The sequence below is a fragment of the Mizuhopecten yessoensis genome, unplaced genomic scaffold, assembly GCF_002113885.1.
Source record: "Mizuhopecten yessoensis strain PY_sf001 unplaced genomic scaffold, ASM211388v2 scaffold7551, whole genome shotgun sequence".
NCBI lineage: Eukaryota > Metazoa > Mollusca > Bivalvia > Pectinida > Pectinidae > Mizuhopecten > Mizuhopecten yessoensis.
The window spans coordinates 647,879-660,836 of NW_018407104.1; the positions used below are offsets into that span (position 1 = coordinate 647,879).

General features: G+C 35.6%; 1 protein-coding gene across 1 annotated transcript in view; it reads left to right on the forward strand.

Annotated features, from left to right (window-relative positions):
• The window catches only part of LOC110453960 (poly [ADP-ribose] polymerase 14-like), a 71,226-nt gene extending 64,878 nt beyond the window's left edge, over positions 1–6,348 (forward strand). The window contains exon 21 of the mRNA XM_021503217.1: positions 4,000–6,348. Within this exon, the coding sequence (XP_021358892.1) occupies positions 4,000–4,286 (287 nt within the window). The 3' untranslated portion in view covers positions 4,287–6,348. The remainder of the gene's footprint in view (positions 1–3,999) is intronic.
• The last annotated feature ends 6,610 nt before the right edge of the window (positions 6,349–12,958 follow it).

Here is a 12,958-nt window from a genome sequence, read left to right on the forward strand (position 1 = left end):
TTAAATTGAAAATATCAGGACCCCGAGCTATCCGTTCTCCCTTGGGGAGGGGTTAACGTTTAATATAGTTTATATAGGGAAATAACACTTTTCGGTATATATTTTATCCATTTTCAGCAGAAAATTGCTCAAACTTAGTCAGAATCATCTTGGGTAAATGAGAGTTTTACTTTGTAAAATTAGGATTCCTGCCCCATCCCCAGGGGCTAGGGCGGGGCCCCAAAGGGAACATTTACCAATATTTTCAAATTCTTATCCATTGATGACATGACAAGTATTGTATTTCACTTAGTTTACATGCTGATTTCCACATCACATCTAAACAATAAAATAAAGCTACCAGTATCTATGATATAACTCAGGTGACCGCTAAGGCCCTTGGGCCTCTTGTTCTTAAATCTCTCGGCCGACTTTCAAAGCCATACTGGCTCTTGTAAAAACCTGAACCCATAAAGCTGTCCTAGGTTGTGATTTTAATTGTGGAACTCTTTATGCATGACCACGCTTTGTGACCAATTTTCCGGTTTGCACTGTCGACTGTTTGGGTGTACAAATAAATCATTAAACAGACTCGCAGTAAGTACAGATTACTGTTGATCAACATTGATGCAGTTTGTTTTTTATTATGAATAACATGATTTTGACAGTCCATAAACTTTACAGTCCTAAGCTTTATCGTAAATTATTTTTCGAGACCTATGATCTCGATTCCAATCAAGTTAAATAATTTGACAAATTATGATCTCAATATGCTTTCACTATCGGTAGCTAGTACATCTTTCCCTATATGAAATATGTATTGGTCATCTTACATCATCATCATCATCATCATCATCCTGACATAATGCTTAACATCATCATCCTCATCATTATCATCATATAAGATATTATTCTTAACATATTGTCATCTGACATGAAATGACATCATCAACATTATCATATTCATCATCATCTGATATGATTCCTAACATTAATATCTGACATCATCATCATTATCATCATCATGATCATATATAATTGTCTTACATCATCCTCATCATCATCAGCCATCATTATCATATGTCATCATTTTCATCTCATATCATAAGCAGAATTATTAATCAAACACACAAGAGCAAAACCAAATAAACTGAAACGGAAAAAAAAGCCACAAAACATTACAGGGGATGGGGGAGCAATCCTAGGTCATTTTATTTTTAGCTCACCTGGTCCGAAGGACCAAAATGAGCTTATGTGATACCATGGCGTCCGTCGTGCGCCCGTCGTCTGTACGTCAACAATTTCTTTGAACGACTTCTTCTTCTGAACCACTGATTGGAATTTGACTTAATTTGACTGGAAGCATCCCTAGGTGGTGGGGATTCAAAATTGTTCAAATGGTTGGGGTGACCCCCAATAGGGCTGAGGGGTGGGGCCAAAAAAGGGCAATTTGGCTATATTGTTTTAAGCAACTTCTTTGGAACTAAGAGATGGATATCAGCCATATTTGACTGGAAGCATCCCTAAATAGTGGGGATTCGAAATTGTACAAATGGTGGGGGTGTCCCCCAGGGGGCTGAGGAGCGGGGCCAAAAGGGGGCAATTTGGCTATATTGTTTTAAGCGACTTCTTCTCTGGAACTAAGAGATGGATATCAACCATATTTGACTGCACAGTTGCTTCCAGGATGGCCCTAGGGTCTGGCCCCACCCTTGGAGACATAGTCCCTTGGTCATAACTTGGAAACAGTTGAGATCCCCTCCCCAAAACTATATATACAAATGCTGGGCATAAAGAGACGAATGCAGTCATGATATTAGAATAGACCCTGGGGTATGACCGAACCCCTAGGGACCTAGTTTCTTAGTCACGTACAGCTTGGAAACAGTTGAGATCCCCGCCTAAAAACCATATATACAATCGCTGAGTATAAGGAAATGAATGCACATATGCTTCCAGGATGGCCTTGGGGTCTGCCCCAGCCTTGGAGACTTAACCCCTGGGTCATAACTTCAAAATGGTTAAGATCCCCATCCCAAAACTATATATACAAATGTTGGGCATAAAGAGACTAATGCAGTCATGCTATTAGAATTGATCCCAGGGTCTGCCCAACCTTTGCAGACTTAGCCCCTGGGTCATAACTTTGAAACGGTTGAGATTCCCACCCCAAAACTATGAATACAAATGCTGGGCAAAAAGAGATGAATGCAGTCATGATATTAGAATTGATCCTGGGGTCTGGCCACAACCTATGAACCTAGTTTCTGAGTCACAGCTTGGAAACAGTTGAGATTCCCACCCCATAACCATACATAAAATTGCTGGGCATGAACAATTTAATATAGATATGCTACAAGGATTATAATGGCCTTGGGGTCTGGCATATTCCCTTGGATCTCATTTGGAGAATATTTTGCCATGATTGCTTAGATATCAAGGTGAGTGATGCAGGCCCTCTGGGCCTCTTTTAACTTAATTAAGCATAGCAAATTAAAATGTATGAACAATTTGATGATTATTATTACATTGAGGAGATGATAAAATACAATAGATGTATATATGTATAGAACAGAACAGCTATATAGAACAAATATGTCATCAAGTCATATCATAACTGCATCCAGTTATCTATTTGATGGTTTAACTCATATCCTTATTTATTAATTTATTCTGTTTAGACACAAGGATCTTTTGTGCTTTTAATTCAGATTTCATATGGTTTTTAGCTCACCTGGCACAAAGTGCCAAGTGAACTTATGCCATAGCGCGGCGTCCGTCGTCAATATTTTACTTTAAACATCTTCTTCTCTATAACCAAACTGTCCAGGGTGATGATATTTGGCCAGTAGCATGCTGGGATGAAGGGCTATAATGTTTGTTCAAATGAATGACCTTCATCTTATTTCAAGGTCACAGGGTCAAATATGTTCTAAACAGTTAAACAACTTCTTCTGAATAACCAATAGGCCTAGGATAATGCCAGTAACATGCTGGGACGAAGGACTACCAAGTTCAAATGAATTAACTTGACAGGGGTCGCAAATATGTTTAAAACCATTGAATGACTTCTTCTTAATAAGCAAAAGGCCAAGGGTGATGATATTTGGCCATTACCAAGTTAATGACCTTCACCCATATTCAAGGTCACAGTGGTCAATATATGTTTAAATCTTTAAATGACTTGTTTTGTATAACCAATAGGTCCAGGCTACCGTGATATTTTGCCAGAAGCATGCTGGGTTGGAAGACTTTTTAAACTCTGTTTAACCTAATGTCCTTGTTCGACATTCAAGGTGACAGGCATCATATGTTTGAATCTTTTAATAGGTTCCTATGAATCAAACACTGATATTCTGTCTGTAGCTGTATTTTAGTCCTCTTTTAAGATTACAAGTGTGAGATTAATACCAGGTGAGAGATTCAGGCCCATTGGACCTCTTGTTTCTTATAAAATGATGCACAGCATTCTTTAGGCCTTGGTATGTCAAAAAATAAGTATTTATGTTATGTTTTTACTGAAATTCTTCAAAAAGGTTGAGTGATCCATCCTGTTTGATAATGTTATATACAAATTGTACTCCCTTTTTAAACCATGAATTTTTGAATGTAAATTTTCTGTCAATTTTAATTTCACTATTGAACCACAGAGGGTTTTCACGTTTATTGGTATTGTATATATTGCTAGAGATAATAGTATTGTACCATGCTTCTTATTATAAGACATCTTTCCAAAAGATGTTACTACAATGTTTAGATTCTTCTTTCAATTTTTCAAGTCCACAGTTAGCTAATGTTTCTTTATCAAAATAAGTTTCTAAAATATGAGCCCAATTTCCTTCATCTTTATGTACCCGTCTTATCCATGTTGCTTTCTTAACAATATCTTGGTTGTTGTTAAAAATGTTAAATGTGAGGTTTAAAATTTGATCTTGTGTTGTTGTTTTTTTTTTGGTTTTTTTTTTCAAAACACATACTCAATACATTTTGTATAAAAACCTGTATTTGTATCTGTTACAGCGACTGTATACGGAGATGGTGTTTACTTTGCTGTCAATTCCTCCTATTCTGCCACCACCACATACTCTCGTCCAGACCCAAGTGGTCACCAAAGGATGTACCAATCCAAGGTACTAACTGGAGAGTTCATACAAGGTTCACAAGGAATGCGAGTGCCACCAGTCAAGGGTTCAGGAGGGTCACATATTCTGTATGACTCTGCTGTAGATAGACCTGGCAACCCGGGCATGTTCATCATATTCAATGATACCCAAGCATATCCCGAGTATTTGATCACATTTCAGTGAAAAAAATATGTAACATATTTATAGGCCTATTGTACTGTTGACCAAAATTTTCGCCTTTTTTGCCCTTCGTAATGAAGGCCAATTCATCATTACAGTGAACATTTGTAAACAGCATCAAATGTGGACGGCAAAATTGGCAAAAAATGATTTTACGATCAAAGGGCAAAAACTTTTGAGATTCACACTTCTGCTTTTAACAGTTGAATGAACGGATCCTTGTACAGGAAGGACTATAAATCATATACGGATCGAATCTGGAATCAGGAAACAGGAACACATTTACTTGCACACCACATGAGCGGCCATAGCGAAGCGATTCAATTGCTTATTGAAAAATGGAGATTTGTAAAATTTTAAAAGTAGCCCTATGGAAAAAACAGTCATTTCTACTAATATTAACAGCTGTGATTTGGGTCACATGTGCTACTATTAACCAATCACAGAACCTGTAATAAAAGCACAAAAACAAATTTTGAATTATAAAACTGGCATTTAAACCATATTATGTTTAACAACTCATGGCGTTCATTTCATGATAAAACCTAACCTTGAATTTCCTGGAATATGTTTTATTTACCTACATAAATAAAATAGGACATGAGAAAAAAAATCAGGTTACACAGTCATGTTACAAAAATAAATTCAAGATTTTATTATTACAACTTTCTTTCTGTTTTATAACCACATGTGTTTTTATGAAATCTGCCCATCATTTTGAACTACAATTACTCTGTTCAAAGTTTCCAAAATATATAGCGCTCAATAAGAGGTTACATTATGGTTTAATGTATAATATTAACAACACATTCTGATTATATTGCTTATAGGGTAGGAATACAATTTGCTAGCCCTGGAATGGTTCTATACACAGATTAAATTGAATGATGAAGATTAATTTCAAAGTTACATGTACATTATATTTGATAGCACAAACAAAATGACAATTTCTGTACACTAATTATAGCCTTCAATTTACTGTTTCCTTTATTTCATTTGTCACACCGTGATGAAGAAAAGAACAATTATTGATTTGTATACCAATTCATTTTTAAGAAAAATAGATATTAAGCATCATATGATAATAAGACTTAAATTGTATTTTTAGCCATGAGTAGTAGAATGGGTGTTACACATATACATGCTAACAATCTTCAAGACTATTTTGTACGAGACCATGCTCAAGCATGAATTCTGTGCTCAAACCAACTTTCTTGTAAACCTTAAATCCTGTCATACTGTCAAAAAGTCAAGTGAAAAAATTGGAAGTCAAGTGGGTATTCTGCATAAAGTCTCCCCAAAATTCTTCCATAGTGTGAATATTTGTATTAAGTTAAAACTAGAGCAGGGAAATTATAAGCCCTGAGCACAGAATTTAAGTTAAATCATGAAAACTGTGAGGGCCAAATGAATGGCTGTTCAAATCACTGTTTGTCTCTGGACCATGTTTTTTCTCCATTGTCTTTAATCTATACTTGTACTGGATTAATAAAATGTACTTCTCAGATTTTATTTGGAGGTTCTCACCGGCCTTACCTTGCATAATAGATGATTACTAAATATGTCTGCCAGGCAGCCGTCTTGGATTTTGCAAGTTTAGATATGTTATTGCAGTTACTCAATTTAAAAAGTACTATAGGGATCTTTATCAAAGTTCATAAGTAGGTTTCAGCTGTTTTCAATTAAATAGTCAAGGCAAAATGGAAGTCAGCAAAACAGTGTGATCAAACCTGCATGTATTGTCATTCAGTATAATGACTTATGAACATATTTCTAAATAAATCGCCTCATATATAGTTTGTGTTAGTTATGTATTTTGTTTTAATAACCATCTAAGTAAATGGTAAAAAAAAATGGTGTAGGACACTTTTGATAAGTTTGTTTAGGTTTGCCTAGTGATGTTATATATATCAAAGATTTCAAAAAGTGGTTTACTGACAAATAATAATACGGTACATTCTACAAGTTGATTGTGATATTATGGATGCTTTCATGTGTTTTTGACATCTGATGAAAATGTGACAAGAACAAGGCATGTTTTTATAGATCACTGATAATTACTTCCTTTTTAGGTCACCTGAGCTTTGCTCAAGTGACCTATTCCAATCGCTTTTCGTCCGTCGTCGTCCGTCGTCCGTCGTCCGTCGTGCGTCGTGCGTAAACTTTTACATTTTCAACTTCTTCTCAAGAACCAGTGGATGGATTTTTTTCAAACTTGGTCAGAATCATCCTTGGTAGATGAGGCTTCAAAATTGTAAAATTGGGATTCCTACCCCAACCCCTGGGGCCAGGGCGGGGCCCCAAAGGGAAAATTATCCAATATTTCAAAAATCTTCTTCTCCAGACTCAGAGGTACTACAGTGATTTTCTCTACGTGGAAAGAAAGATCATCAGGGGCTTTACTTAAATTGTAAATTTCAGGACCCCCGAGCTATCCGTTCTCCCTTGGGGAGGGGGTAAAGTTTACTATAGTTTATATAGGGAAATAACACTTTTGGGTATATTTTGACAACTTTCTGTAGGAAATTATTTTTACTTGGTGAGAATTATCCTTGGAGGTAGATGGTTTCAAATTGTAAAATTGAGATTCCTACCCCGACCCCTGGGGCCAGGGCGGGGCCCCAAAGGGAAAATTAATCAATATTTCAAAAATCTTCTTCTCCAGACTCAGAGGTACTACAGTGATTTTCTCTACGTGGAAAGAAAGATCATCAGGGGCTTTACTTAAATTGTAAATTTCAGGACCCCCGAGCTATCCGTTCTCCCTTGGGGAGGGGGTAAAGTTTACTATAGTTTATATAGGGAAATAACACTTTTGGGTATATTTTGACAACTTTCTGTAGGAAATTATTTTTACTTGGTGAGAATTATCCTTGGAGGTAGATGGTTTCAAATTGTAAAATTGAGATTCCTACCCCGACCCCTGGGGCCAGGGCGGGGCCCCAAAGGGAAAATTAATCAATATTTCAAAAATCTTCTTCTCCAGACTCAGAGGTACTACAGTGATTTTCTCTACGTGGAAAGAAAGATCATCAGGGGCTTTACTTAAATTGTAAATTTCAGGACCCCCGAGCTATCCGTTCTCCCTTGGGGAGGGGGTAAAGTTTACTATAGTTTATATAGGGAAATAACACTTTTGGGTATATTTTGACAACTTTCTGTAGGAAATTATTTTTACTTGGTGAGAATTATCCTTGGAGGTAGATGGTTTCAAATTGTAAAATTGAGATTCCTACCCCGACCCCTGGGGCCAGGGCGGGGCCCCAAAGGGAAAATTAATCAATATTTCAAAAATCTTCTTCTCCAGACTCAGAGGTACTACAGTGATTTTCTTTACGTGGAAAGAAAGATCATCAGGGGCTTTATTTAAATTGAAAATATCAGGACCCCGAGCTATCCGTTCTCCCTTGGGGAGGGGTTAACGTTTAATATAGTTTATATAGGGAAATAACACTTTTCGGTATATATTTTATCCATTTTCAGCAGAAAATTGCTCAAACTTAGTCAGAATCATCTTGGGTAAATGAGAGTTTTACTTTGTAAAATTAGGATTCCTGCCCCATCCCCAGGGGCTAGGGCGGGGCCCCAAAGGGAACATTTACCAATATTTTCAAATTCTTATCCATTGATGACATGACAAGTATTGTATTTCACTTAGTTTACATGCTGATTTCCACATCACATCTAAACAATAAAATAAAGCTACCAGTACCTATGATATAACTCAGGTGACCGCTAAGGCCCTTGGGCCTCTTGTTATGAGATGTGATCAACAGACATTTCAGTGGTAATTAATTGAATGTCATTTAATTATTTTGTACTCATATTGTTTTTTTCCTATATTTTTGCTTGATCATACTAATATATAATGTGCTGCTCATGGAAAAACATATTATGCTGTATAACTACTAATATTCATAACTTCATATAACAACAAGTAAATTCTTGTATGAGATTTGTTAATAATTTAATCTTGCTTGTAACAAGCATTTTCATTGGCTTAAAAATTTATGTTATCAGCCAATAACGTAAAAAAAAATGATGTAACATCGCTTTTGATTGGCTGATACAGCAGCGCAATAATTTCTAAAAGAAAAAAGTCCATCAATAAAAGTGGATTTCCACAGGGATTGTGTATAGTAGATTAAATTATTAGGATTAACTTGAATATATTTTTCATGTTATGGAGCTATAACACACAAAAACGGAGTGTACTCTCTCATCATAAACCGCTTTGCAGTTTATTTAGAGTACACTCCGTTTTTTGTGTTATATCTCCATTGCATGAAAAAATGTATTCAAGTTAATCCTTAAATAATGTTTGAAATAAAAATGTTGCATCATTTTGATACATTAATCTTGCAACAACTGATTTATATGTAGTGAAGTAATGTGCTAAATATAGAACTACATTCCGCTGTTATTTTGAGTACTAGAAGCATGCAAGTGTCTTTCGATTGGCTGTTTGTTGAGATGATTTATCTAAAAAAAAAAATCAGTGACGTTTTATTAATGTGTTTTATATTTCAATCAAAACCATAGTTGTGTACACCGTGCTGCTATATATCCTTTGGACATTTAAATCATTGTCACATGATATCATCTTCAGGTGGTCGGGTGGTGCAGTGGATAGCACACTTGCATTTCACCAAGGCGACCGGGGTTCGATTCCCCGATCGGACGTGAAAAGGTTGGGGTCACCTGCCCGATCACGTTGGTTTTCTTGGGGTCCTCCGGTTTCCTCCCACACTAAGACCCCCCACGCGCTAACATCCGGGCCAACAAGAGTGATTAATATAAGTTGAAAATAACTTGTTTCATAATTGTTGTAAAATGAATAAAATTTATATAATATATATTATCTTATACTTATTCGATTGATAAGGGATTGTGATATGTCCTTTAATTTTTATATAAATTATGTACATGTTAATCCCTTCAAGTCATTTTCAAAACATGTTATTATCAAACATTGTTACTTTTTGTGAATTGTTGTGTTATTTTTTTTTATGTCTTCTTGATTAACGAAAAATAATCAGCTTTAGGTGGGTATTCAATGCTAGATTATAAAGTTTTCTTTCTCTCTCTCTCGCTCTCTCTCTCTCTCTATATATATATATACATATTATAAAAGCAGGAAAATGATCCTTACGGACTTATATAGTTTCCTTACGCTGTTTGTTACAAAAAAAGTATAGGAAAATGTGATTAAAATACATGTTTCATCTGTCCGTATATAAAAGCAAACGGGTAACTGTCCGTACATAAAAGCAAACGGGTAAGTGATTGGTTATTTCTTTTAGGTAATAAGTACCAATAGAAAATCGTTCAAGTTGCTAATACTGCTGGTTTAGATTTTTATGCTGATTCGGTAAAAGCTCAAAACATCATGGTCCTTGTAATTCTGGGTTGTGAATACACATTAGATGTCTTGTAATTCATTCATTGTACCTTTTGAGCCTTCAAATGTGGGTGCAATGTAGCTGAACCCCTCTTTGTCGGTCTTTCAGTAGGGTAGGGGGATCTATAGTGTTTTAAATTGTGTTAACCACTTTATAGGAACTCAATAAGGGGCCAAAAAGTGAATGTCATTAATTGACAATCTACATTTTCGTCTTTTAAAGAACTATACTGAACCGATTCCACTGATGATAATCAAGGGGTTTCCAAGCTTTTTTAGATTTAAGGTGTTTTATAAGGGGCACAAACTCCCTGGAGAGAAAGAAGCAGGATCAAAGAAGGAAATCATGACAAACCTTTATCTTTTTCATTTGTTCCAAGGATGCTTCAATGCCAATCTGTGACACATATTCTTGACGACTTATTCAGAATTACTGCACATATTTCAGTTAAAGGTTTTTAGTAAACTTTATCTATCAGCATGAAGTTGTTAACAAGTTTGAAATTATTCATTGTTTTTTACCTTCAAACTTTCCTTTAAAAGAAAAACAAAAATAATCTCTGGACAGCTTACTACTAGAACAATTGCATCGAAACATATGGCCATAACCTTGCGTACAGTAATTTTGTACCTGCAAAGTAAAATTATTTTCATTTTGACGATTTTTAGCTGGATACATGTAAACGTTATTGGGTTATAAGTGTGTTTGTGGCTTATCCATTTTTTTACATGTTTTTATTGTATAAGTAATTTAAACAATATCATTGTTATCATATCCCCACATAACAATTGTCTAGTGTGTAAAATGTATACCAAATGGGGTTGACAGATCAGAACAGTATTGACTAATTATAAATACGCATTAATTAGTGAATCAAGATGAACTACATGTGTGTACTTCGTCTAGAATGCTCATGCTTTAATTATGATTTAGTAATAAATTCACGTGCCATTATTTGTGAATTGCTTTGTGTTGATTGTTTACCTCGTCCAAAAAACGACACGTTTGTCGAATGATGCAGTGTCCTCTGAAAGAAGTACATGTACAAGTAAGTACCTACATGTATTAAAGAAATCAGTTTCTCGCTGCAAAACGCCAAACAAAGTTAACATATTACTGCAACATACGACACTTTTAGTTCTTTTAGGACTTGTCAGTAGCACCAAAGGTCAAACGCATGAAAATATAAAGAAATTCAGCGAAATGGGAAAACAACTCGCCGCGACCAAAGGTGCTATTCCGGTGGCGGCAACATTTAGTTTTTGCGTTTAAGTTAGTTTCACTGAAAGTATAAGTGCTAGACCTGCCAAACTTGGACCATAGATGCATCACGGGTAGTACATCTCAACCCATGCATCAAATGCTGGATGCGGCCACCTTTCATGGTCCATTGACGTTGTCAGCATCTCCATCAACATTAAGTTTATGTGCATTGATGGTCAAATGGGGCACAGGTGGGACATATCAATCCAATTTGGCTTGTTTATCTTTTACAGACTAATTTCTTCAATTTGTCTTTTTTTTGTCTACCTCCTGTCAAGGGCTTAAAATTTTGTCTCCGACAAATACCTGTGAAAATTATACTTAATTTCCTCTTTCGGTTATTTGTTGATCTTGCTTTTTGATGCAGTTAAATTTATTAGCCCACCATCATCTGATGGTGGGCTATTCAAATCACCCTGCGTCCGTGGTCCGTCCATCCGTCCTAAAACAATTCTTGTTATCGGTATTTCTCAATAAGTACCTAAGGGATCTTTCTCAAATTTTATATGTAGGTTTCCCTTGGTCCTTAGCTGTGCAGGGCAACTTTTGAGACTGAACTGATAAACAACATGACCGACAGGCAGCCATCTTGGATTTTGATAGTGAAAGTTTGTTATCGCTATTTCTTGGGAAGTACGTTATATCCGAGGGATCTTTCTCAAATTTTATATGTAGGTTTTCCCTGGTCCCTAGCTGTGCAGGGCAACTTTTGAGACTGAACTGATAAACAACATGGCCGACAGGCAGCCATCTTGGATTTTGATAGTGAAAGTTTGTTATCGCTATTTCTTGGGAAGTACCAGAGGGATCTTTCTCAAATTTTATATGTAGGTTTTCCTTGGTCCCTAGCTGTGCAGTGCAACTATTGACACTGATCGGATAAACAACATGGCTGACAGGCAGCCATCTTTGATTTTGATAGTGAAAGTTTGTTATCGCTATTTCTCGGGAAGTACGTACCTGAGGGATCTTTCTCAAATTTTATATGTAGGTTCCCCTTTGTCCTTTGTTGTGCATGTTATATTTTGAGACTGATCATAAAAACAAAATGGCTAAAGGAAGAACTAAACAGATCTTTCTCATATTGCAATGATCGATTCTATTTCTTTCACATTAAGTACTGTAATAGTTAATATCTGAAATGACAAACTCACTTTGAAGGTTGGCTTTCATACACATTAGTATTAAGTTTAGATCAAAAGTTACCTCAATGTGCATTTACTGTTAACATGACTCAATCAAACAGATTAGAGAAAAGATCGAACTGACAAATAACTAATGAAGATGGTACAATGGTGGGTGCCACGATCCCTCTGGGATCTCTTGTAACCTTTATCCGATATTATTTCTATACCACTCCAATAAATATACAACAGTATTACTGTATCCAAAGAAATACTCCAGCTTTCAATTTCTGTTAATGTCAAATGATTCTGATTTGCTCAAACTCAACAACGTTTCTCGTTACATTTTATCATTGATTCGTTTTGCTTGATGGCTGCTTATTGACACGTGGAGTCATTTAGGGTCGAGGAACACTAAAATAGACACTCACAAAAAGTAAAGCATTACACTTAAACTAAAAGCTTCAATTGTCTTAATTTAACGATGCACAAAAACATGATGTCATATCTTTTTGAACAGATTATTTGAATATAAATACATGTCATCATAAATCAGTGGTACGTATAGCTATATACATGTATATATATATATATATAATAAAAAGTGATTAAATGTCCATGTGAAGGAAGTAAATATAGAAAAAATAAAATTAACGACCGACTAAAAAACTAGCTGCTTTCACCCTTCACAGGGCTCTTCAGGTTTTGAAACCTGAAGAGCCCTGTGAAGGGTGAAAGCAGCTAGTTTTTTAGTCGGTCGTTAATTTTATTTTTTCTATATATATATATATATATATAGTCTGTATCGTACTAGATTTGTATAGTTGTAGCATTGTATAATCTTTCACATTTTTGTTTCAAATTGATGCATTCCATCATAAAGTGT